At 39.4% G+C, this 27,647-nt stretch overlaps 1 protein-coding gene across 6 annotated transcripts in view; it reads left to right on the forward strand.

The window, feature by feature from the left end:
• The first annotated feature begins 2,004 nt into the window (after nucleotides 1-2,004).
• FAM204A (family with sequence similarity 204 member A) overlaps nucleotides 2,005-27,647 on the forward strand; it is a 38,811-nt gene continuing 13,168 nt past the window's right edge. For 5 of the 6 annotated variants that reach the window (XM_028121812.2, XM_088020085.1, XM_088020084.1 and 2 more), the window contains exons 1-6: nucleotides 2,005-2,134; nucleotides 7,100-7,341; nucleotides 7,874-7,961; nucleotides 8,099-8,129; nucleotides 8,290-8,389; nucleotides 19,168-19,257. In XM_028121812.2, the coding sequence (XP_027977613.2) occupies nucleotides 2,020-2,134; nucleotides 7,100-7,341; nucleotides 7,874-7,961; nucleotides 8,099-8,129; nucleotides 8,290-8,389; nucleotides 19,168-19,257 (666 nt within the window). In that variant the 5' untranslated portion in view covers nucleotides 2,005-2,019. The other variant, XM_028121813.2, reaches the window with a different exon arrangement.

Consider the following 27,647-nt stretch of genomic DNA (forward strand, 5'->3'; position numbering starts at 1 on the left):
ATCAAATGACTGACATTTCCCCCAGAAAACTGGCAAAACAATGATATTCGGAGACCGGAAGTCTTACAACCAGAACCAGAAGAAAATTTTGAGCTATTTACATTTATTTACATTTGTTATAGGAATCCTATAATATTATAGAGTAAACAATTAGACATTTGAGAATTCTCAAATTTTAAAATATGTATTTTTGGAGTAGGACTTTCCAAAACCTTTAATATGAAGTCTGGCGTTTGTAGGTCCTTGGATTTATTATGATTATATTCCTCCTCTGTCCTTTGTACCTTTGTATGCACTGAATAATGAGTACTCTGATGGAATATGTGCAGAAACAGTTCTTAAACAGGTCAATATCACTCCGTTCCTACCCTGTGTCTCAGTTCTTCCTCCTCTGTGCTCTCTTTCTCCACTCTGGTCACACTTCCACCAACAGCATTTGTTATGACTGAAGGTTTGTGTACCCCCAGATTGCTGTATTGAAACTCTAACCCACAGTGTGGCTACATTTGGACATGGGGCCTCTAAGGAATTAATTAAGGTTATATAGGGTCATAAGGGTGGGTCCCTGATCCTCTAGGATTAGTGTCCTTATGAGAAGAGGCACAACATAGCTTTCTCCTGTGCACACGCATTCTTTCTCTACAAACACAACAGGAAGAGATCCTGTGAGCACACAGCAAGATGACTTCTGCCTACAAGCCAAGAGAAGAGGCTCCCGAATGAAACCTACCTGCCAGCACCTTGATCTTAGACTTCCCAATCTTTAGAACTGTGTGGAATTAATTTCTCTTGTTTAAGCCACCCAGCCTGTGGTGTTTTGTTATGGCAGCGTGAGCAGACTAAGACAGTAATTAAGAGGCCCAAATGTAACAGCCATAGTAGCACTTTTATACACATCCTTTCTTTAACTGCCTGACTTGTTAAAGATTTGGATTGGGGGAAAACGTTATTGAGACCTGGACACAATTGGCCAGGAGAGTTTCACACAGATCCTGAAATCACTCAGACCTGCTTCTATTCTAGAATCAGAGAAGGTCAGCAGGAGAAGGGCTTGAGAGACCCAAGCTTGTCAATTCAGGTTTTATTATGATTCTGGGGTTACAGGAAAGTATGCCATACACCTGGCATATCCTTCTGGGAGACACTGGGAGTGAGGTAACGGACAGTTACCTAAAAAGCTTAAACATCTGTTTACACTAAATCATGATATATTAGAGTGCAATGCAAAATTCTTATACATTTTTAGAATGCTTCAAAGAAAGGCATTATAGATAATGTTAACAACAGTAACAAGTAGCTACGACTTGAAATTACTGTGGGCTAGATAATGCGTTAAGGACTTTATGTGTATTTTCTTTCATCATCCTCATGAAAATAGGGAAGTCGTCTTATCATCATTACAGAGCACTATTTCGGAAAGTGGAAGCATTTCTAAAATAGCCTGCACTCTCATCACTATCACATTCTTCTGCTTTGTATTCTTCATAGCACCTTCTTTTTTCTTTTTTTCCTTACTTATTTTCTATGCTTCCCCCAACCCCCTCCTCGGGGCCTGAACCAGCGGCTGTCACGGAAAAGGGGCTCAATAAGCTTTTAGTCAAGGCCACACATCTGGTCAGTGTAGCAGATGGTAAGCACCAGGAGAGCAGGAGTCGGGACTGTTTTCCGCTAAGCAGAGGCTGGCAGGGTGCCTGCTCAATAAAGAAGGAAAAAAGAAAGGAAGGAGGAAGGGAGGAAAGAGGGAGCGAGGGGGAAAAGGCTGAATGAATGGAAATGTTCCCTTAAGAGCCTAGAGAGCATCTACCGCGAACCTCCCTCCTAGGAGGAATGAACTCAGTTCAAGGTCTAAGCCAGCAGTTTCCTCATTCCCCAAACCAGCGAGCAGCAGGGAATGGGGAAAAGAACAAAGCCTTTAAAAACGTTGAGAAGAAAGGGGGAAACGGTGAGAGAAAAGAAACAGAAGGAAACGAATCCGGGGCTGCAAACAGAACTGAAAGCGAGCTAAGCCAGCTGGTTGCCATGACGACCCGAGGCCAGAACGGCCCCAGTCCATTGGCTGAGATGCCGGAGCCAATGGGAAGGCGCGGTGTTGGCGGGGTCTTAAGATGGCTGCCGGGCGGCCGGCTCCTGACGGGTGAGTACGGCTGATTGCGAGGCTGCTTCCCGGCCGCCCCGAGCTCCGACTTGACGGGTCCGGGAGGGCCGGGTGCGGGGAGCCAGCGAGCAGGTGTGGGCGGCCTCACAACCTCACGGCCGCGCCAGCAAAGCCCCCGGCCGGGCCCACGGGAGCGTTCGTGGGGCTGGCCTCCGCTTTGCTTGGAAGGGACGTAGCGCCTTCCCGAGCCTGTTGGTGGGAGAGGGGTTCTCCGTCCCACCCCGGCCAAAGTGAGAGGGTGAAGCGGCCTTCTATCGGGGAAACAGGCTCCTGTTTACAACTGCTGTAGCCCTGGGAAGAGCTGCAGTTAATGGGAGTGTCAGCGGGTTAGACGTCCTGCACCCCAATCTGCGGCTCTTAGTTCTGAGCCCGGACGGGGTCCTTCCCGTTTGGGGGTCGGAGTGTGGCACTGCCGCCGGTGAGCCTGCCGCGTTCCGGGTCCTGCAGCGCAGCAGGAAGAGGTGTACCTTTTTAGAGCCACCCTTTTGCAGTCTTGAACCTTGTAAGTATTCTCACAGCGGCATCCGACTTAAAATGAGCCTCGAAATGTTACTGGTTAACTCTAAATCTTTCCGTGCAGGGTCTTGGGACATGTTTTCCAGGCCTTGACGAAACAAATACCGTCTTTTATTGGAACATATGCATACATACAACATCCTGCCAAATAAATAGTTTGGGTAATCAGACTGGGAACTTAAATTCGAAGTCAGGCCTCTGATTCAGTTGGACTTTATCTTTTTGAGAAAAGACAAGATAGTTCATGAATGGGACCTTTACATTAATGTTCATGATACATGCTTAAAAGCATTTTAGTAAAGTAATTCCGAGTCATGGAAACGGATTATTGTGTAAGTTGTTTAACCTGATGGTGGGTGGTGGTTTATGATTATTACACAAGATTAAATTCAGATCAGACAAAATTCAGGTTTCTGTGATTATTCTAGTTGAATACAAAATATGAGAAATAAAGACAGCTCTTCGTATGGTGAAAATAGAATTCAAATTCTGGAATATTAGAGACGGGAGACATTTACCCATTAAACTGCTCAGATTGGGTTTTGGTTATAAGCAGTCGCCTGATCTTCCAGAAAATATGACATTATTACCCAAAACTCTGATGTGATTTTTATGTATACATTTTAGCATAGCATCTTACATAAGTTTCTGCTTTTAAAGAGTGAGACAAATTTTTTTCTTAAGCAAATTTTAACAAAATTACAGGCTAGAGTCATTCTTTAGACCCACTCTCAAATCTTTTGTCTCCACGAATGTATTACTCCTTAAATTGCATCCTCTAAAAGTTTCTAAGTTGAAGCCCTAGATTTCTGCTTTGTAAAATAAGCATATCACAATGCCTTAGGCAAGTCAGTTACCTCACCTGTAAAAGGGGTTTAGATAGTAATTTCTAGTGGAAGGGTTGTTGTGGGGATTAATGGTAAAAGAATTTCTGTCACATTGTTTATATGTGACATTGTTTATATGCCATATACGTCATTGACTTGCTTTGTTTTTCTTTCTGATTCTCTTTCTTCTCTGTAACTGGGGTCTCCTTTGCTTTCTCTAGAGCACCTTTCAGGTGTTTTGTCTGACATGCAGTCTTACTGAAAACTGGAAACCTTGGCTGTGGTGGCGGGGTTGAGGAAAGAAGCCTTATCCACTGGGTTATCAGGGTTTAATCAGTATTGCATCCGACTAGTATATCACATCTCTTGAGAATGGCTGAATAATTTTCACATTTAAAGGGTAATTTGGGATGATTTACTTTAGAATAAAGGCATGGGGTGAGAAACGTTTCAAAGAATTAGAGAATCATCTTTAAGAGCAGCCAAAACAGGAGTAAGCACCAGGCCTAACCTAGCACCAGTTGGTACCATAGTACAATTGGAAATGTATGAGTGACATGTATATACTATGAATTCAAAGATAGTGTTTTCAAACAGCCCAAAGCAAGTCACAAAGCAGCCACTCCATATTGGCTGGTTTACAGTTGAGCTGCTGCTCACGTGGGCAGCTCTACTTTGCAGTCTTCTCGGTGAGTTATCTGTGTTTATCAGTGGCCATGGAGTTGCCCTTGTATATATTATGTATTTTTGCAGTCACAGGAGAATGGCACGCCACTTTAAAGATGTTCAGGAATTGAGTTCAGAAACGTGTTATTTGAGTTTTGCCTTATTTTATGGATTTGGATGTAGAATCTAGTTTCTAAAATTTATTTTAGTTCTTCTTTTTTCCGTGGGCACACACAAGAAATTATCGTACCAGCCGATGTCATACTGAAGACAGGCCCAAAATGTGATCAAAAAATGCTTGAGAGCTGGTGGGGAAAGGCAACTCCAGGGCACCTGAGAGTGCTCCCCAGAGTGAAGCACGTTTGGGTGCCCAAAGCATAGACACACCCTGTAGGGATGCTGAAGCAGTGTGTTCCCGTGGGAGAACTGTGCCTGTCAGAGAGGCACATGCCTTTCATTAGCAGCCACAACTGAAGTCTGGGCCGAGTGGTACTTGGCTGCCGATGGGCAGATGCTTGCCATGAGTGTAGAATGTCGGCTCCATGAGGTTAGAGATTTTTGCCTGTCCTCATGTCTTAAAGAGTGCCTGGCACACAGTGGCCTTGCACAAGATGCTATGGACAGGGAAAAGAAACAGTGGTTTCAAACATAGAACCCCAGTTTTGCTAAGAATGCTGAATCTGAAATTTGTTACTGTCCTTAAGCTCTGAAATAGATAACGAGCCTAAAGGTATATAATGTGTCAGTGGCAAAGTCATGTTGGAGCTTATTATCATTCCCCCTCCGTCTACTCCTCAGAACAGTAAAAATATTTTTACTGATGGCATAACATCTGTTTTTCAATATTGGCATATTTCACATGATGTCTTTTGTGCTAACAAAGTATCTAAAGGTTCCCCATTCCAACTGTTAAAATCCTCAGACCAGGTTTAGGGGTGGATCCAGGTTTTATGGGGCTTGGAGCTTATATAATTTTGGGTGTCCTCTTTAAGAAAAGGAATGCAAATTCTAAATAGAAAATTAGGTATAATGCTTTGGAAAGACCTGTGCAAGAGGAGCCTTGACACTTAGGCTCCATTATCTTCCTGCTTCTGGTTTTATTCCTCCATTCAGAAAACCAGACACCAACATTTTTATAGAAACTTAATGTTAGACTGTGGAAATCATGGAGGTAAATGATTTGCATCAATTGCTAAGTGAATGCACCGCAACCTTAGAAACCTCAAAACTACCCTGTGAATGCTGCTACCCATAATAGAAATTATAAAAACATAATATGTGGCCATAGAAATACTAATAGCAAAAAGAGCTCAGCATCGATCAAGCCCCTAGAACCTCCTAAACATTGTGGTGAGTGTTTTCATAGCTTATCTCATTTAATCCTCAGAATAACCCTGTACACAATATGACTATCCTTGTATTACAGCAGAAAAAGCTGAGGGTCAGAGGTGGTACAGATGATTTCCTCCCACTGCTAGTATATCGTGGGGTCAGGATTACAACTGGAGCAGTGAGATGTCAGAGCCCTTCTTCTTAACAAGCCAAAAGAGTGTTTTGGTGAGGTTGTTTCAGAGGGCTAACAACTGTGGAAGCTGGACCCAAACTGCCAAAAATCAGATCTGATTCTTTGGACCTGGGAGGAGGTTCCTAAAGGTTATCTGGAATCCGTTATTCAGATTAATGCAAAATCCCGTGGCATCTTTGTCTCAGAGACAATGGTGGTGGTTTTCTCATTAGGTTAATCACAATAGGGGCCAGAAAACTCCGCAAAAACAGTTTCCATCCTTGCATTTTATTCCTTCAAGGTTGATGGTAAATCATGAGCAGTACAATCAGCTTCTCTTTTTTAGGCATCTTTTTGTTTTAAAGATTTTATTTATTTATTTATTTGACAGAGACAGACAGAGAGAGAGGGAACACAAGCAGGGAGAGTGGGAGAGGGAGAAGCAGGCTTCCCGCTGAGCAGAGAGCCCGCAGGGAGCCCGACGCCAGGCGATCCCAGCACCCTGGGATCATGACCTGAGCCGAAGGCAGCCGCTTAACCGACTGAGCCACCCAGGCGCCCCTTTTTAGGCATCTTTTGAATGAAGTGGTTTTGACTCAATATGTATGTCATGTGATTAATAGTGAAAATGTACTCAGTTATCATAATTTTAGCAGATTTTAACTCCAGTTTTTAAAAATAATTTTTGATAAACTTAACAGTAGTTAATATTCTCTCTACCAGCGGGCCATATAGCTAATGATAGATATTATTCTGAACTTTAACCTTAGTTAAACACAATATTGTTATTCAAAAAAGCTGTATGTTTTTGTTCAATTGTTAGGATTAACATTTAATACTCCATTTGGTATTATTTTAGCAAACAGTGTAAAATTTAAAACTAGGACATTCTTTTTACTACCCCACCTTCCTCAAACTACTTGCACAGCCTAAAAATTTTCCTTTGAATAATTGTTTCCCTACTTCTTGGACAATAAGTCCCCTGAAAGTTCAATTCAATACCAGTGAAACATTTGACTCTCTTTTTTAATTGTGATAGCTTGAAATATAGTATTATAAATCTTAAATTGTGTGAAATATATGTTGTTGCTCTTAACATTCTTGAGCAATGAATGCTTTTACTGAATTTATTTTTTTTAAGACAAAATTATCTATATATTAGAGAATCCAGGTCCTGTTTTCTTTAAGTCATTCATCTGTAGGTATGTCTTATAACAGACTTGCTTAAACTACTTTTGTACTTTTTAAAAAATTTTATACACGCTAAGATTTTAATTCTTTTAATATGGAAGGTACATCCCATTTGAGATTAAAAGAAAAAAGTCTAGATGGACTGTTCCCAAGCCATTGGGATAATTACTAGACTCTTGGGGTTTTAAATTTCTTTCCATGTCCACTTTATATGTCTAAATTCATCTTTTTTCCCTTTAGAAGAAAAGATGTGGAGTGGGCTGCTACCTCCTGGCCTAAATGAAAGCGATATTGAGTTGAATTCTGAAGATGAAGCCCCATTAGAGAACTCTGGATTTAACTTACAGGAAGATGAAGAAGATGGGGCCATTACAGAAACAGAGGTCTCGGATTTCCCAACTGATGGACCAAAGCCTGGAGTAGAGGCAAATGTAAATGCATATGAAGAATGCCCCTCTGGAATTCCCTTAAATATGTGGCATGTAGGTTTTCTCTGATGTGTTCTCATTAAAGCCTTTGCGTGTGTGTTTGTGCATGCTCCTGTGTCTGCCGTGGTCAGAATGCCTGTTCTTGGGAGGTAATAGGGAAGATTGACTCAGAATACTCTGGGTCTGTGGTCATCCCATTGGGCACTCAGATGCTTGCTTTCATCTTTGTGTTGTTTTTTATAAAAAGAGGAAGAAAAACATTTGGTAGGATTAGCTACTTTGCTTAACATAGTACATTAATTTGATCCCTTTGTCGTCTGTATGAGTCACTGAATTTTACTCTCAGATAATCAGATTGACTTACGTCGAAATAAATGAAGGTAAAAACTCAGGTTGTGAAAGAGTCTTAGAAAATAGAGTATCTCAAGAAGAACTGAACTACTTCTGTTAAATTTGTATTTTTATAAATGCTAGAATATATTTTTATTACTTAACATGTTTGTTATTTTTTGAATGTATGCTTTGCTTCAAAATATATTTACGACTTTTTTTCTCTCTCTCTCCCTCTTTTTTTACTTTTATATAGAAATTTCAAGAATTGCATAAAAAACATTCTGAACAGAAAACCTCAACTTCAGGATTCAGAGGGAAAAAAAGAAAACGCTCCAGGAAAGGTGTTTTGTTTTAATTCAGGTTGTCAGTAGTGCTAATGTTAAATTGTGACTAATTGAGCTCAACAGTTTTTAATAAGCATTAATTTTGAAATAACAAATGAATACTCAGGTATTGATACTTTGTGAATTCTTTTCAGGTAAATTGAAGAATGAAGAAGATTCTCATAGGTACGTGGAATTTAAAATATTTGTCTGTTCTAGACAATATTGTAAAACTTGTACCAATAGTTGAACTACTTATCTCTGAAACATAAGAACTAGTTTTTGTGATTTGTAATTGTAATAACCAATTAAAAACACTAAAAATAAGTTATCGTCTGTCTTGCAGTGAACAGACCTCAAGTGAAACCCAGTGGAAGGAGCTTACTCAGTATTTTGGAATCAATGATAGGTTTGACCCCCCTGTTAAAAAGAAAAAAATTGACAAGGTAAGATCTTTTTTTTATCGTATTTTATATTAGCCAGTAGAAAATGTTTGTAATTAGCCTTACCTAAGGTATTCTCCTCATTAATTAATTCAGTGAAAAAGTTAAAATGTCTACTGTATGTGAAACAAGATGCTAGGTAAACAAGTAAATATATAGTTACAAATCATTAAAAAAATGGCATTAAGGAAATGAACAAGATGTTGTGAAGAAATTAAAATGGAGGCCCCACTTTAGTTTAGGTGGTCAGGGAGGGCCTTTCTTGGAAGATGCCACTTCAATGAGACCTGAAGGTTGGGAAGGAACCATCTATATACAGAATGCTTGTGTAGAGGTACTAACCTAGGTAAAGGTCCTAGGGAAAATGAGTCATCGTGGGACATTTGAGTAACTGTAAGAATGTCAGCCTGGCTGGAATGGAGTCAACGAGGAGGAGAGTGGGCCAGGATAGGATCAGAGAGGCAGGCAGCCAGGGACCAAACTATGAAGGACCTGAAGTGGCAGAATAAGGAATGGGGTTTTAGTTACAATGTAGTTGAGGGTTTTAAGTTAAGGGAATGCTATGATCGAAGTTACGTTTATAAAGATTGCTCTTGTGTGGAGAATGGCCAAAAAAACAGCAGAAGTAGACAAGAAGAGAACAGTTAAGAGACTCTTCTAGGCACAAGAGGTGGTGACTTGAACAAGAATGATGTCACTGAAGATGGAGAAAAGTGGATGGACTTGGGGTCTACTGTAGGAGGAAAATGGACAGTATTTGCCTCTGATGCTTTGTGAAGTGGTGGGGAGGATTTGGGGAACGAGGAGGGGAAGAGAACCATTCCGGGTTTTACCTTCAGCAGTGGTGTGAATAGTCATGCTAGGTACGAAGATGGGAAGGCTGGGGGTGGGGTGGGGGAGAAGATTTAAGAGTGGGCCTGTCCACAGTTCATCTGGGGCGTGGGTGATATCAGTGGGCAGGAGTAGAGAGATGGTAAAATGAGGCAGGAACTCAGAAGAGAATGTGAACTGGAGATGTCATCAGTCTATAGATGATGTGAATATTTAGTAGAGTCTGGAATGAATCAGTAACTTACATACTAACCTGAGGGAGTGTAGACTCCAGGAGCATGAAAATTGAGCACTGAGTGGTAGGGCTAGAGGCTCAGGGGCCTGCCTGGTTGAAGCCCAAGTTTATTGTATCCTGCCTGTGTAGACAGATTCCTTCTTCAGGGATCATTTCTATAGACTGCTGTGTGTACATAGAGACCATTCTGATTAATCAGTATTTCTTGTGAAACAAACCTCAGATATTAAATGCATCATCGGGTGTTATTTTGTCTTCGAGGGCATGTGCATTAAGGAACTGACAGAGTAGAATTTTGCATGTGAACCTTTTGATTCCAGTTTTGCTAAGAATTATTGTCATTTAGCTCCTAGAGCACTGGGGAACTGGAAGCAGCACCCCTTTCTTTTCTTTTCTTTTTTTTTTTTAAACATTTATTTATTTGAGAGAGAGCACACGTGTGCCTGGGGGGAGGGGCAGAGGGAGAGAATCTCAAGCAGACTCCCCACTGAGTGAGGAGCCTGATGTGGGGCTCGATCCCAGGACCCTGAGATCATGACCTGAGCCAAAATCAAGAGTTGGACCCTTAACCGACTGAACCACCCAGGTGCCTCAACCAGGATCACTTTCTGCCATGCTAATTGCTGCTACTGAGCAATCTCTGTTTTACAAATGTTCAACAGGTGCAGAAATGCTTACATTCTTACAAAAAAAGATCACTGGTAGAGTTGAAACTAAAACCCAGGCTTTATGACACCACGCTCCGTTCTCTAGCTTCACTGCAGAAGGGCTGGTCAGCACTTTAAAAGGCAGTTGCTATGCTCCTGACCCCTGTGATTCTGGTGGGCTGGCAGGAGGGATCTTGTGAGAAGGATGTGTTGGACTGCATAAGCCTGTTCTAAAGCATGAAGGGGAGTGGGCTGGGCTCTGGCCAATCTGCTGTAGAGTCCCCAGTGCTGATTACATTGTTGTTTTGAGGGAAGGAATGGCTAAATATCGGTTCTTATAGGAAATTTTTTTAAAGTTTTACTCATGAATTAGGTGGTCTTTGATCTTCCATTATTTATAGTATTTGTTATGTTTTCTCAGAACTGTTGACTTCAGAATGTCTAAACTGTTTCTTGGTGAAGTTGTTAACCATTCCAAAAAGAAAAAAAAATTTGAACGATTTTTTACAATCTCTGAATTAGAATTTTATTTTTACCCTACGTATATGAAATTGTACCTTCTTGATACTGGCCAGATAATGGCTAAGTCTTATTCATTGTCTAAAATTTGAGATTTGTATAGAGTAACCTTAATAAAGGTTAGAATGACATGTGAAATCTTTTAAACAACTCAGTTTTATGAACTAGTGTTCTGTTTAACATAATACATTAGATGGACTCTAGGAAAAGAAATTTAAGTCAAACATCATTTTAAAAACAAGATTTCTGTTTAAGGGAAGTCCTCTCTAAATCCTTTTGTGATCACTCAATCTATTTTATGAGTTTGGATTTTCTTAACAGTAGACATTGCTCTGTACGAATGACAGCTGACTAAGAAAGTTATGGCATTTTTCTAAACAAGGAAACTGGTGCTGGCCAGGCTTGCCTCTGCCCAGGATTTTGCCAGCACTTACTATTCTATAAATAAATGCAAGCATAAAAGGAAAAGAAGTGTTTAGTGAGGCCAAATTATGTCACATCCTCTTGGTAGTTTAGCATGAGTGCGCGCCTGCAGATTTGCGCTCCTCCTTTGGTTTGGGATCACTGTCTCCCTGTTTTACAAGTGCCCCTCTTGCTGTCATGCTAAAATCTACTGTGAATCCAACAGAGTAAATAGACATTAAAGAATGTCTACATTGGAGGCACCAAAATAAAAGCTAAGAATAAATGTAAGTCCAGCCGATAATCGCTGCTGCTCAAGAAATCCAGAGAGGATCATGAAAATCTGTGATGCGATTTGGACAAAATTCACACGGATTTCTCGTCCATTATTTTATTTCTCTGGAGCAGAGGCTCATCTGTTACCATATCTGAGAGAGCCCTTTTATTCTGTACTCTCTCAGTCCTCAAGAATTGTAAAACAAAACTTCTTAATCGTGTGTCTATTGTGTAGTACCCCCATCCCCATGTTTTCTTTCCTTTTTTCTTTGCTTGCTTTCCTTTCTTCCTTCCTTCTTTTGGAACACTGCCAAGCTAAAACTTGCTCAACCAAGGATGTGTATTTACAATACTGCTGTCACCTGCTTTCCTGACAATGCAGAGAGGATTTTTTTTAAATATAATTTTCTTAATATCCAAAGCTGTTTTAAAGTGTTCTTTGTGTTAATTGCAGCTATAATAGTGTTTCTGTAGTTCTGGGATTTATTAATAATTCTGTACTCACAACATAATTATTTTGAATCTATGTAGGAATTTCTTTAGAACAAATTTTACTCATTAATTTCATTACAAATATCTCAAGTATTCTTTCGTTGAATCAGCTTGATGAGTCAGCAGTCACTGAAATAGTTTTTTATATACTTAATGTATACTTTTTGGCATGAAAAACTAGAGTTAAGTTTTAATAGTTTTAAGAGTGCACAATGTCTTTGATAATTTTTTTAGTTGTTTATGAGAAGAAACTTTAATTGTATAGTGTAGCTTTTTTCAAATTTTTTTTTTTAGTAGAGTGCTTTTTCCAACCAAAATCTTACTTGGAACTCCAATACACAGATGAGATGAAAGACTGCCTGGGTAGAGGGTGGTGGGGGAGGGATGTAGGGTAGTGGTCTGGAGGGGGCAGAAGTGGTGGTGGTGGAGGGGAGGGCTGGAGTGGAACCATGACTTCCCCTGGGATCAGTTACATACTTACAAAGCATTGTCTTTTGATCCCCAGGTGGTGACTCAAATAATTTAAGTAGGGGCGCCTGGGTGGCTCAGCCGTTAAGCGTCTGCCTTCGGCTCAGGCCATGGTCCCGGGGTCCTGGGATCGAGCCCTGCACCGGGCTCCCTGCTCAGCGGGAAGGCTGCTTCTCCCTCTCCCGCTCCCCCTGCTTGTGTTCCCTCTCTCGCTGTGTCTCTCTCTGTCAAATAAACAAATAAAATCTTTAAAAAAAAAAAAAACCCAAATAATTTAAGTGGGTATGATTTATAATAAAGGTAACACTGCTTATTTTTAGTTCTTTATTTTACCCCCTTCTTTATGGAGAGATCGCCTAATTCTTTTTCCCTCAAATATTAGGTTTAATTAGTCACAGCAAACTTCAGTGGATAGTTCATTTGTATTAAGCTTTAAAAATAGAATATATTATCCAAATATTTAGTCGCAAAATTTCTATAGAAATATATTGTTCAGTTTGACTGAAGGAGCTTTAATCACATGTTAAAAGAGATTTTGCATATGCACATGTGGATGATTGGTCCTTCGTGTTAAACCTTATACCCATACATTTCTTTGATATTTGTCTTCTTGACCCGTCTGCAGCAAAAACGTTAATTAGAGGTTATTTATGGCCTCGTGGGAACCTGTTAGATACTGGCCTTGGATGTTTTTCCACCTATGGCCAAAGTGCTGCCTCTAAATTTGTTTGACTGTATTGAGGTGTATATACCTTAAGCTAAATTCTGATTCCTGACAAAAGGCACCTTAGAAGCACACCGAGGTCCTGCAGAGTATCATCAATCCCACTTCTGTGCTATGAGAGACATCATAGATAATTCCAGTAAAGGTACTCTTGGGTTCAGTTTAAGATTTTTTAGAAGACTTACTAATCAGACCTTACTTCATGAGACTACTGACTGACTCAAAGTTGAATTCTTGCATCTTACTTATACTTGGGGCTGAGGCCTTGATGAGTTATGATGAGGTCTGTAGCCATACGGAGCTAGGCCTCCTTTTGGTTTTAATGGTATCCTGATATTTAGATAAAATAATATGAACAGCTTATTTATCGAATGATGCTATATTCTAAAGTTTTGCTCAGTATTTTACATATATTTTCTTTGACCCTTATCATAAACTTGCAGAGGATGTGGTATTACTCTCTTTTTGCGGGTGAGGTAACGATAACCTGTAGAGGTTTAGGAATCACCAAGTTTCTTGGCCAGTAAGCAGAGGAGCTGGAATTTGAACCCCTGGGTCTGACCTCACCAGCCATGTTCTTTGTAAACTGTTATTAACTTATGATCTTAAGATGATGGAAATGTTTTACCTTAAGATTTTTTTTTTTTTTTTTTACTAATGTTAGCATTTGAGTGTATTTGCAATTTAATATCTTCTTATAGGAGCAGAAAGTCTGGGTGTGCATATGGAACCAGAAATTTTTCAGAGCCAAAAGGAACTATTATATTTTACTTAGATAAATTGTCCAAAAATAAAAAAATGAAAGAAAGAAAAAGGGGAAAAGGGAGAGAAAAAAGAAGTTCTATCTAGTGAAATTTTGTTGATTTAAAAAAAAACACTTTTAAAAGAGCTGAAAACAAAGTTGAACATGTAAGTGGAATTTTATATCTAGGAGAGAATTTTGGTTATCAGGCCTGTCGTCTCATTTCCTTGAAGGATACTGAGGCTTTGCTCTTCCTTTAAGGAACTCTCATTTGCCGGGAGCCGTGACCACCTCTCCTGACTTCTGTTCCAGTGCTCTTTCTACTGTATTGTGCCAGTGCTCTGAATGGCTGGGGGAATGGGAGTTGGTTGATGGTGAAGATATAGATTTGTAGTTTTAGCTGACTTTTTCTTTTTAAGATTTTATTTATTTATTTGACAAAGAGAGGGAGAGCACAAGCAGGTGGAGCGGCAGGCAGATGGAGAGGGAGAAGCAGGCTCCCCGCTGAGGAAGGAGTCCGATGTAGGGCTCGATCCCAGGACCCTGGAATCATGACGTGAGCCAAAGGCAGCCGCTTAACTGACTGAGCCACCCAGGCACCCCTAGCTGACTTCTTTTTAAGTGAAAATTACACTTATAAGCTCAGCCGTTCATATAAGTTTCTAGAAGAGGGGAGTATTTTTCTTTTCTACCTTTGTGACATTAACTATAAATGGTGGCTCCATGATAACCAAAGGTAAGTTAGCAAGTTGATGCAGCAAAATGACCTGATAAACAGACCACTGGTTTATTTAGGGTATTGGTGGTAAAAATAGAGTGGATTCCTTTTTACTCATCTATGATTACTCTAGGTCCTGGAGTGAAGTAGTATAGCACCCAGGGCTAACCAATCTTAGGAAACCTACATAATTGGAGGGAAACATACAGAGCTATTACGTGGAATCAGCTGACAGGCCCAAGAATGGATGCCATTAGTGACCAGGTTGCTGAAATGAAAGGTTGGGACAGATTAAGTCTGGGTTGACGTAACTGGCTCCCCCAGAATTGGTGGTTAAGGGAAAATTGAAGTTTGCTATTAGTATTTTATTTTCATAAATGTTTGAGGAGATACCTAATATTCTGTGCAGAAGGAGAGTCCATTTATTATCATTTCTTAAATAAAATACTTTATTTCTATTGTAAAAACAAATAATAAAGTTCTAGAGACAAGGACTGTGCTAAGCTCTGGGAGTCCAAGATGGAGAAGATACTCTCCATGCCTTCAAAGAAATGCATATTTCAGTAGTGGGAAAGATTTATACATCAAGAAGTACAAGAAAATGTGGCTCTTGTTTAATCATAGGGGTACTATTACCCCAATATTAATGTTGTGGAATTCTCTTGGGAACTTGTCAAAGCAGTGGTTAGGTAATGAATGTTCCTCATTTGGGTGGGACCCTTTCAGTATTAATGCAACCATGGATTACTGCACTGTGACCGTTAACTCAATAACAGAGACTGACTGAGTGCCTTCTGTGTGAGAAGACTGGGCTAGGTACTGGGACACACCAAGCCGGTGACATACAGGTCTGCCCTTGGTGAGCCTGGAACCCAGGAGGTGAGATAGACCAACAGGTGCTGAAGAGAGTCATGGAGTGCAATGACAGCACAGCATGGGGAGAGCGGTGTAGAAGGCACGTAGGTACTGGGCACGGGGCAGAATGAAGCAGGGTCAGTGGGTGTATACTGGTGAGTGAACCTGCAGAGGTAGAGAAGGTAACATTTGACATGGGACGTACAAGGATGGTTAAGATTTTTCCAGTAGAAACACATCAGATGCACAGGGGACAGTAAGAGAATGGTAAGTGTGACCAGAGATTGGGAAGTACAGCACTGCCCAAGATGGGGCTGAGAAAACATTATGGGAATCTATTGTGAAGGGATTTGGGTGCGATTCAGAAGGAGTAAAGAAGTGATCATGTTTTCAAGCTGGCTAATGACATGGTATCTCTATTTTAGAAAGATAGAAAACTAGTTTGGAGAAGGTTATCATCTTCCAAACAGGAGATGATGAGGCCTTGAAGAAACCCAGAAAGGAGACATGAGACACCCTACAAAAAGAGTTAAAATAAGAGGAAAGGATTGGAGGCATTGAAGACCACTCAGGATTCTGTCTGGGGTGACTAAGTGGGTGGTCAGCTCTGACGGGGAAGCAGGGCAGGAAGTGATGAGCTTGTTTTTAGGCACAACAAGAAGTTGGAGACCCTATCTTTGCAAGGCTTCAGTATGAAGATAACTAGCAAGTAGCTGGAGATAGCGATCTTGGTATAGTTGAGAGGTCAGATGTTTTGAATTAGATAGAGATCTATAAAGCAGCTTATAAGAGGTAATTGAAGCCCTAGGACTGAGTACATTACTGAGAAGAAGGAAGAGTGAGATGTGAAATTGGTAGAAGCAAGTGCTTGGGAATAGCCAAGACAAGGTAAGATGTGGGAGGAAGTTGAAGGTATCGCTTAGGTCAGTAGTTCTCAAACTTACGGCCTGGTTAGCATCAGTGGATTGCTGGGTCTTGACCCCAGTTTCTGATTCAGAGCATGTGTATTTCTAACAAGTTTTCAGGTCGTGCTCATGCTTCTGGTCCAGACTTAAATTTTGAGAACTCCTGGCTTACAGTTTGAAAAGGTTAATCATGGGCGGCAGGCCAGAGAGGGAGGCTAGGAGAATCCAGGAAGGGACTGAAGGACTCTGAGAATAAATACAGTGGTGCCAGGGCAGGGTTACAAATGAAGACAGCGCAGGTTCACTGGCTATGAAACCATGGGATAAGTCAAAGGACAGAATCTTGAGTTCAGAGAGAATTCCAGATTTTAAAGCTTTGAAACTGGAACTTTCACGTAATGTCTATTGCATGGCCCAGAGGAAGCCTTTTCAAAGTATTGGTCTTCCGAGAGATACAGAGCTTGTATCTGAATATAGCTCAGTGTACTACTTTCTGATTTGAGAAAGTCTTGTTGTTCTTCTCCCCTAAAAAAGAAAAAAAAAAAAAAGTCACAGTTGTGTATAGTCATGTAGCTGGGTATAGTCACATGGTTGATTTGCATTCTGGCACAAGCTCAGTTCATAGACTGGCTCCGTTCACAGACCTGAACAGGTGCACAGACCACACTTGGAGTGTCACTGGCCTAGAGTATGGACTCTGGGGTGGGGTATTAGTTAGAGGTCCCTGAGGATGAAGGATGTTGGAAAAGTGAGTCCAGGATGTGTTTTGGACGGTGAGAAGAGTTCTTCAGAAATACAAAGAAGAATTTCTGTTTTTCTTTTTTTAAGATTTTATTTATTTATTTGAGAGAGAGTGAGCAAGAGAGAAAGCACAAACTGGGGGAGAGGCAGAGGGAGAGGGAGAAGCAGACTCCGTGCTGAGTGGGGAGCCTGACGCAGGGCTCGATCCCAGGACCCGGGATCATGACCTGAATCAAAGGTAGACGCTTAACTGACTGAGCCACCCGGGTGCCCCAAAAAAGAGTTTCTGGACACTGATTGGTGATCACAGGACCAGAATGGGAAGAGGACAGGAGAGCCACATGGCCTAGGATCAGAGACTAAGGCCTATTGAATGATGGTCTCAAGCTACAGTTGGGAGCAAGGGTGGTAAGTGTGTCGTCCTATCAAGTCCTTAGGTGGGGTGAGGGATTGTGAGAAGGGATGATCTTCACTCAACAGGGATACTAGTGATGACCTTACTGGTCTGTGTTCTGTAATCTTTTTGAGCAGATTATGTGTGGGCATTTTTTTTTCTTTTCAAATTTTTATTTAAATTCTAGTTAGTTAACATGTAGTGTAATATTGATTTCAGGAGTAGAGTTTAGTGATTCATCACTTACATATAACATCCAGTGCTCATCATAACAAGTGCCCTTCTCCTTAAGACCCATCACCCATTTAGCCTGTCCCCTACCCACCTCCCTCCATCAACCCTCAGCTTGTTCTCTATCATTAAGAGTCTTTTATGGTTTGTTTCCCTCTTTGTTTCACGCCCCCCCTCCCACCCCATGTGTTCATCTGTTTTTGTTGTTTTTAAGATTTATTTACCTGAGAGAGAGGGTGTGAGTGAGCAGGGGGTATTGGGGGAGAATCCCAAGCAGATTCCCCACCCAGCGAGGAGCCTGACATGGGGCTTGATCTTAAGACCCCAAGATCATGAGACAAAATCCAGAGTTGGGTGCTCAACTCACTGTATCACCCAGGTGCTCCTCAAGTGTTTTGTTTCTTAAATTCCACATATGAATGAAATCATATGGTATTTGTCTTTCTCTGACTTATAATACACTGTGGCTCCATCCACATCATTGCAAATGGGAAGTTTTCATTCTTTTTGATGGCTGACTAGTATTCCATTTGTGTGTGTGTGTGTGTGTGTGTGTGTGTGTGTGTGTGAATTAGGCATTTTTAAGTCTTGTTTCCACAGAGGCTGCTCAAGAACAAAATTTCTCTTAGTTAATGGGTATAATCAAGCAGTACACTAACAGGCAGAGGCATTCCTGGGGTCCCTTTTACTAGATGAGGGAGAAATTGGGAACTGAAAACATGGAGGACACACTTGGCTAAGCCATTGTTAGGGCAAAATTTTCTTGTGAGAAGCATACATTAGACCATTTAAATATTTTTTTTATTTTCTGTGGTAACTATTTCCGCAAGCTAACCTCAATTATTTAAGTCTAAGCATCTTTCCATAAATGTATGATGAATCCTACCTCATCTGCTTGGTAATCGCATGAAAATTTTAATTATGATTTCCTGAAGCATTTTCACCTAGTGAATAAAAACATTTCCACAGGAAAATAAAATTTGTTCTCTTATGTAACATTCTTCCCCTATTTAATATCCAACTTAATACCCGTCCTCAAAGACTAGAGGGGCTGTTGAAGGAGGATCTCAAGCTACAGGAAGGGGCAGTAGAGAAAGGAGGCAGAGGAAAACGGTGGTTGAGAGCACAGGCTCTGGGCAAACCCAGATTCCTGTGATGGCCTTACCACTTCCAGACTCTGACCTTGGCCACGTTAGTGAGTCTGAGGCCTTGGTTTAGGATAACAATATTTTGTGAAGTTGTTAGGATAAATGAGCTTTCTTATAGGAGTAAGTCAGGGTCTACTACATTATAAGCATGTCATCATTTTAACTGTTGTTATCATTAATATTAATATTGTTATTAAGGGAAAGCCTAGTCCTTGAAGTCCTAAAAGTTTATATTGGCATCTCCTTTTTCTTAGTTCAAGAAGTTATCTGACCTTGAATAAGCCATTTGGTATCTCTGTGGCCTTCTCATCAGTAAATGGGAGTGGTACCAACTACCACAGGGGTCATCGTGAAAAATAAATGACCTACGTATGTAACATGTGACATAGTCTTTGCCAGCAAATGTTTGCCTTTTTTTCCTGCTTTTAAGCTTTAGGTTTCTTTGCTTTCTAGTCAGGCCTTGAAAAGAGCATAGACCAGGCTGTGGAAGAGTGGAACATTGAGAAGGCTGAGGAACTCAGCAACCAGCTAGCTACTCGAGAGGTGAGTCAACTGTAGTATTTCTAAGTTTTCTAAAATGAATGTACATTCTTTTTGTGACCATAAGTTAAGTTTGATATTCAAATATTCGATCTTAGCTTTGTTTGTTTGTTTTTTAAGTAGGCTCCATGCCCAGTATGGAGCCCAGTGTGGGGCTTGAACCTCACTGCCCTGAGATCAAGACCTGAGCTGAGATCAAGAGTCGGATGCTTAACCAACTGAGCCACCCAGGCGCCCCTCAAATATTAGCTCTTAGATTTTCCTTTCTGCCCATTTTCTTCCCTCTCATGCTGCCATTTATTTTGAAGTGCTGGGTTTTATTTTTGTCTTTAATGTTTTTAAATTATTCTGGTCTAAAACTTACGGTGGAAATAATCCATGATTGATATTCAACCCTAGATTTCACCTAGTTCAGAGAGTTTTTTTTGCCAGTTATGATTAAAAGATTAGCTTTCTTTTTCTATTTGCATCTTTAATTTGGTTTAACTCTCCCTGAAGGCAGCTGTGTGTTCTAATGTCACTTCTCAAGGTTTTCCTCGCCCTCGCTTCCCCAAATGCTTTCTTACTGCATATTCTAAACTTTTCCCTCAGCTCAAAATAATTTTCAGCTTTTTAAAACTTATAGTCTACAATATAAAACTAATAGATATATTGAATATTCTTTTTCCAAGTACACAAAAGGCTTTCAGAAGATTCTGACTTGCACCTTTTGGGGGGGATATTTCTCCCATTGCTGCTGGGTATCACTAGGCAAAGTCACACATAGAGTAAAGAGCTCATATTGGCATTGTTGTGTTGTTCTTGTGTTTTGTGATTCTTTTTTGTCTGTTTTAGGGAAAAAGTTCTACCATAGCTTGCTTTTTTAGTGTATCCCTATGTTCTTCACCTTACTCTTAAACTAGACTCCCTTGGGTTTAATTACATGGAAACACTATCAGTCATCTGTGCAAACGGCTGGCCACGTGCCCTGTTCTTTCTTATTCACCTGCATAAGTGAGCTTTTGTTTTAAACTGAGACTAGTGACGAACTTAACTATTTCAGTATATTCTTCTGTGGAAGCACCATTTTGCTCTTCCATCTACCGATGACAAAAAAAAATCCACTATTGATTGCTGTTTGTTGGTTTGTTTCCTATTTTTGGGTGCTGTCCACAAGTATCTTGGGTGGTGTATGTTTTTATGTAGGGAAATAAACAAGTCTAGAAGTGAGGTTTTGGGATTCAGAAGTTATCTTTTTTCCCACAAGCCTTTAAGATCAATTGTCATAGTAAATACTTCTGTTTGTAACATGTCTGTGTATGTGTACTTACTTATTAAATGGCTAATCTACAGGAAGTTATGAAGCTTGGAGCTTAAGTTTGGGACTTAGGCAAGCAGCAGCATAAACGGCAGTTTCAAAAAGTGACATTAAAAAAATTAACGTTTACTTTTTTCTTGTAAGATTCATTCTTCCCTTCCCAGCTTATGATACTTCTTGTGCTTTAAGTTTGACATTTGCTCTCTTTCATCTTTAAAGTAGCCATAATTTGATTTTATTGATTATAACATTCAACCAATAATAGTATTTTATCACTGTTTTCAAACAGAATGATTTAGGTGTTACATTTTTTTAAAGATTTATTTATTTGGTGAGAAAGAGAGCACACTTGCGCTTAGGTGCACAAGCACGGCGCGGTGGGGGGGAGAGGGAGAGGGAGAGAGAATCTTAAGCAGATTCTGCAGAGTCCCATGTGGGGCTTGATCTCATGACCTTAAGATCATGACCTGAGTCAAAACCAAGTTGGACACTTAATGACTGTGCCACCCAGGCACCCCATTACATTTTAATAAAATGAATCTGATAGTTTGTTGAATGTACCACAACCTCGATAGGATTTAAGTGTTGGTTGGCAGTTATTATAGTGGCTTCTTTAGCTTGGTATTTACCTGGCACTTATCTCTACAAATCAGCTTTGTGTTAAAGACCATCTTTAAAATTCTCTTCAACAGTAGAGCACTTAATGTTTGTTGGTACTATTTTGGTACCTGGAACTTACTTTTCCATAGAACTGTTATTTTTTTTTTAAAGATTTTATTTATTCATTTGAGAGAGAGAGAATGAGAGAGAGAGAGAGAGAGAGCACATGAGAGGGGGCAGGGTCAGAGGGAGAAGCAGACTCCCTGCTGAGCAGGGAGCCCGATGCGGGACTTGATCCAGGGACTCCAGGATCATGACCTGAGCCGAAGGCAGTCGCTTAACCAACTGAGCCACCCAGGTGCCCTTCCATAGAACTGTTGTTAGAGGTAGTGGTTAAGTTTCTTGGGTAACCGCCAAGTATACATAGTACAGCAAATTATATCAGTATATCTCATCTTCAGATTTTGGGGAGTTGACCCTGAAATGTCAGAGAAGGGTGGGGAGGGACATGCTTTGGAGCTGGAAGAGAGTCCATTGAGTAGAGTAGATATGGCTGCAAGGTTGAGGAGGGGTGGGCACATAGGACGTATGATGGAGTTAGTGGCTGAAGGGATAAGTGGGCTTTCAGAGTCTGAAAGGTGCATAGGGCAGCAACACCAGCATTAGTTTTGGTCACATCTAAATAGGCAAGTGTGGAAGCTTTTGGCAGCTTTCTCTGAATATCCACCTCATTTGGATCAGAAGCAAAACTTTCTGGAGAACCGGTCCTTAAATGTACCACTTAGGTCCATGTTGTGCCACATATTTGAGGAGGTGTCTCTTAAATCCCTTTAAAAATTGTGGGTATTTGTGACTGTTTGCTCTCCAGTAAATGCTGTACCATCAGCATGTGGCTGATCTCTGAGATGACTGTATTGTCTAGGAAAGCTAAGGATAGAAGCATAATAAAACCAGCAGGGCCTTAGGGTTTGGCTTCCTGATTGTTTTCAGTAACACTGTAGGCTTCTTTGTCTTTACTTCTCCCTCAAGGATCATAGGACTCCACAAATTGATGTCCCCATGTCATTGTTTGTCCATTCTTCCTTTTGGAAGACCTCAGAGTTGTGTATTTTGTAATCTCTACCAAATAACAAGGTGACTGTGATTCAGCCAGAGGCTCCAGGTCAGTAAGTTTTCTCAGATGTTGGTTTAGTAACAAGAATAACGCAAGGCTTAGTCTGCCGCATTAAAATGTGGGCTCGACATGACCCATCCATGGCTGGCTGTTTTTCTTTTTGTCTTTTTCTGTTGATTAGCACCCCCATCTGAGGCAAGGGGAATTCGGAGAGAAGCATTTACTTTACTGCAGGCTCTGTGTGTTTTCTAGGTAAAGTTAGTAATGCTGAAATTTTAAGAGTTGCATACATTTGATTTAAAAAAAAAAGTTTTATTTTGAAATAATTTTAGACTTTCAGAAAGTTGCAGAGATTTTCTGTTTACCTTCACCTGGGTACCCAAGATGTTAACATTTAACATTTACTTTGCCATCCATTCTAATTTATATACCTCATTTGGAGTTGCCAAATGTCTCACTGATTTCCTTTAAAGCAGAAAGAATAGTTTCTTTTACCAGGTCTAGGACATTGCATTTTGTTGTCATGTCTCTTTATTCTTCTTTAATCTGGAAAGTTCCTCAGTCTGTCTTTATTTCTCAGCACGTTAGCATTTTTGAGGAGTAAAGTCTAGTTATTTTGTAGGATATCCTTCAATTTTGGGTTTGTCTGCTATTTCCTTATGCATTTTTGGCAGGAATATCACAGAAATGATGCTGTGTCCTTCTCAGTGCAAGATATCAGGAGGCACATGATTTCAGTTTTTCCCATTTATTGATGATGTTACTTTGAGTTTTCGGTTTAAGGCAGTGTCCCCAGGTTTTTCCACACTATTATAATGTTACTGTTTTCCCATATGTAATTAATAAGTATCTCATGGAGAGATGGGAGATAATTTGAGACTATGTAAATATTCTCTCTGTCATCATACTTTACCCACTAGTTTTAGCATCCACTGCTGATTCTTTTACTGTTTGGGACAGTTCTTATTGTGGTGGTTGCCAAACTAGATTTTTAAAATATTATTTAATTGTACTTTTCATCTTTACCTGGCAAACAAGACCTAAAATTTGTCTTAAATGAGATACTGGGTTATATAATCTTTTATGTATATGTTAAATCTTGCAGTAAAACCTGGACAGTTGAGAATTGGATATAGTTTTTTTAAATGATGCACTGGGAGGGGATGGGGTCACCATGGCCTTGTGCTCACCAGCAGTTGCATGTAACTCCCTCCTTACCTGCTTCATCAGGAATCACTCGTGAGCTTTCCTTCCTCTGCCATTGGAAGCTGCGTGTCAGAATGTACAGAAGTAGCTCCTTATCAGCCTCAGAGATGTGTGTTTTCTTTGAGGATATTAGGTTTCTTTTTTTATGTTTTGTATACTGTTGTTCACTAGAAATGTGAATTGCATGACGTTGACTTGGTATTTCCCATTTTAAAGAGTGTTATTTGCTATTACCTTTATGACGAATGAGATTGCTTCAGAAATAAAGGATATTTTCATCACTTGCAAGGATAGTAAACATTTTTCTCAAGTGTTTTGTTTTTTTTTTTACTTCCATACAAATATAATGCCTGATTCTAGTAAAATAAATTAAACTTATTTAGTGTGGGGTTAAAGAATTCTGATTAAAAGAAAAAATAAAATGTATTCTATCCTTTTCCTTGTATAAATGGCAAAACATCCAGAAGGTGTTTGCTGTTCAGACATAGACTTTGGAAAGATACTGGTGCCATGTTCATTAAACACCTGTGAAGAATAACTAAAGTAGTCAAGATGGAATTCTTGAATAAATAGTTTAGTTTGAGATTAAATTTTTTGTATTTATCCCCTTGGTGTCAATCACCATGGATATGAGAGATTTTGAGAAGTAAGTAATTGTGAGTTTGGGGCAGAAACCCTTTATGAATTAACTGTATACGTGCATGGTAGGTGTCCTTTTGGAAATCAGGTATATTGGTTTTTAATCAGTTCTGTTTTCTTTTTTTAAGAAGCAGTGACTGGGACCTGCTGATAAAGCCTTTGCTCAGAGGCACAGATCCCAGAGTTCTTAAAGCCTTTTCCAACCATAATAAGTAAAACTAATTTTTGATGTTTAACAGTTATAAGCCTGTGAAACCAATAGGGCAGCATCAGTATTGAAAAAAATGAAGCCAAAAGTAGAACCATGCCTGCGAATGAGCCTTGAAAATAGTTCCTCAAAAAACAAAAACAAAAACAATGGTGTTTGTCCATGCACTGTTATTGTAGCATAACAAATACATATTTTTCCAGAACCACATTCCCTTAAATTAATGATCGCATCAAAGATACATATTTTCTGGTTTGAGGGGACAGATCAAATTCATATGTTTGAAGCCTAGATTCTGCTAACATCTTTGGTTTTTGCCATGTAGTAACGTAGTCGCCTTAGGATGGTCCCTCCTGTTGATTAAATACTTCCTTGTCGTTAACCGTTTTGGAGGAGATAGTGGAAAAATATACTTGGGTTTGTGTCATATTTATGAAACTGTTCTAATTAAAAAAAAAGTTGTTTTTAAAAAAAATATCAGTTTTACATACACACAAAGTATCTGAGCATATTTGTGGCTTGTTAACCTAAGACCTGAATTGGAAGTACATTCCATTCATTGATAGTGATCCTTAAAAATTCCATCCTTTGGTACTGGTCTTTTCTGACACATTATCGTTTTTATAATCCAGATTATACCAATTAATAGAAGTCAGCAGAAGCATATTTTAAAAATAAGTGCTAAAAGCCTAAATTTAATTAAGTAGGCAACACTTAGGTTGAATGTCACATTTTGGAAAGAGAATTTTTCTCTAGGCATCTTCACGTTAGCCCGCTGTAGATAAATGAAACCCCCTTGGTTTGGCAGCAGTGAGTTTCTACAACATGGAATGAATCATATCTACATTAACTAGATATATTGCCCAGGTTGATTTCAGTTCAAACTGTACAGTGTCAGAGTAGAAATGAATGGGAATGAGAGGTTGCCTGTGAATTTTGTTTGAACTTTGTATAGCTAAAAGCCCTTAAAGATTATTTTTTTTCTGTAAATGACTCTAGTAGGATGGTCCTTGGCAGCACCAACTAAACTTAATTCTTTGAAAACATCAGTACTTCATGTTGTAACATGATAATTATTTTGTGTAACCTAGAAAGAGCATTCATTACATTGGCAGTATGAATTAAACTGAGAAATAAATTTTAATTTTGTTAAATAAGACGACTTAAATTTTCGGATTCTGAAACATAGGTAAAGTTAATATGGTGAAATGTGGATAGTTTGTTAATATTTAAATAACCAAGGTGGGAATGGCCTGTTTAAAAAAACTAATGTTTGAATTGATTGAGTTGTGTTCTTTCCTAGGTAAATAAATGAAATGCTCTCTAATTTGGGGAGATTATTAATTTATAGCCTAAGCTCTGTTTCTAGAGCAATTTCCTAAAAAATCTGAAGGCGTTCTCATTAAAGAGGGGCAAATATACATTGGAAGAGATAGTTGCTGCATTTTAGGTTCACATCTAAGAAGTGGTCCTTTCTCAGAAATGCCGTGAGTGCTCCTGCACTTGCTCTCGCGTTCAGAATTTTTCCAGTGCACTGCATTGTTAGGCTTTAGTTTCTCTGAGAGGACTCTGGCTACAATTCTCTCTTTTCATTTTAGGTTTTAGTTTTATGTTGATATACATGTGGTGCTGTCTTAATGGAATAAGAGCTTGAGTCACCCTCCCCCCCCGCCCCGATAATACAGTTTTGGCAGATTTACCTGTCACAGTACCTGGAACATTATCATGTGTAGGGTTCAGAATTGATATATTTGTTTAAACTTTTGAAATAGGGATTCTGTCAAACTTGATAAGTTTAAAGTTAGTTTCGTCAGTGCTATTTTGAAAGCTCTAATATGTTTGCATTACATACCAAAAAAAAAAAAAAAGATGAATTGAAAGGCATACTACAATGAAGCAAATCTTGTCATTCTGGGCTCTTTTATTTTGTAATCCAGAGAGCAAAATTATTTTCTTTTCATTTTCATGAATACTTTTTTGGGGGTAGAAATATCTTAACCATGTTTCCAAATGTAAAAACATTCACATGTGAAACTGAATGTATATTCCAATTAGCTATTATAAGAATTTATCATTGGAACGTGTGACTCTAAGAAGGATGGCAGGTACATTCTGTTTTCTTAATTATTGCAATCTCTTGCCACTGAAGATTGGGTATACAAAATAAAATGCATTAAATTACATATATATATATAGACTCTAAAATGTCCATTTCAACATTTCATTTTTATAGGAAGGATATTATTTTTGTTGCTAGTACCAGGAGGTGTAGGTGAAGAATATATTATTTCATACAAAGTCATCTAATGCCTGCAAAATATTTTTTTATGTCTTTGAAATGTTACTGCTCTGCCTTCTGTCCCTTACTTTTTCTTTTGGGTTGGTTGGTTTGTTTGTTTTCTCTTTCCAGTTAGGCAGGAGAGTTTCGGACCAGTTTCTTTGTGGTGTATTTCACTGATTCGCAGTGGAAAGGACTCTAGGACACTGAGCAGAGCAAAGCCCTCCCTCCCTGAGCAGCCTTCTGCAGCAGCAGTGTGCTCAGCCACCTGGGGAAGTTGGGCCTTCTCTGCTGTGGGAGGCTGTGTGTCTGTTAAGGACCATCTAGAACTGACTTACTTTCATTAACTTTGGTCATTTCTCAGTGGTTTTTTAATTTAAATGTTCTTCTTTGTATCATTGTGTACTCTGAGCGTAGTCTGGGGGGCTTTTAAATGGTGATTTTAATTCTTTGAAGCCTTGTTCTTCTTAGTTCTTAGAGGTAATTTCAGTAATTTTATCTAGATGAACCGTTAGCAGAGTGTGTGGGTAATAAGCTGTGCCTATCCAGGTAAGGGAAGGTCTAGCTATTGGAATTCCTTTACATTGAGTTTAAAGATATATTCATTCCCATAAAAAATTGTGTATAGCCTTGAAGTTGGAGCATGTTAACATGAGAAAAATAAAAATGGGGCTGAGTGATGGGTTTTCCTCTCAGGTTTTAGGTGTGCCTACTTAGATCTCCTTGCATTGAGGATGTCTTTTAACCTTTTCAGTATGATTGGGTGATCACCTAGAATGGTGTTCCTTATGCTCTCTTTTAATTATGTTTATCTGTGCTTTTAACAAACCTTAAGAAAAGATTTCAGATGTTACAAGTCTAATTAAAGAGACAGACAAAGCACAGTTTATACTGTAGATTTTTTCTGCAGTTCAATTAATCAGCATGTTTTCTCTTTTAATTAAAACCATTTTAGTAAATTAAAGCCCACAGCAAAACACATATATAATTTGTTTGTAATTAGCTCTTAATTGGTGGTAGTTGAAGCTTAGCACCCTTGGTTTCTTTCTTC

This window comes from Eumetopias jubatus, unplaced genomic scaffold (assembly GCF_037043125.1).
Source record: "Eumetopias jubatus isolate StellerSeaLion01/CBP00866 unplaced genomic scaffold, mEumJub1_p1.0 scaffold_17, whole genome shotgun sequence".
NCBI lineage: Eukaryota > Metazoa > Chordata > Mammalia > Carnivora > Otariidae > Eumetopias > Eumetopias jubatus.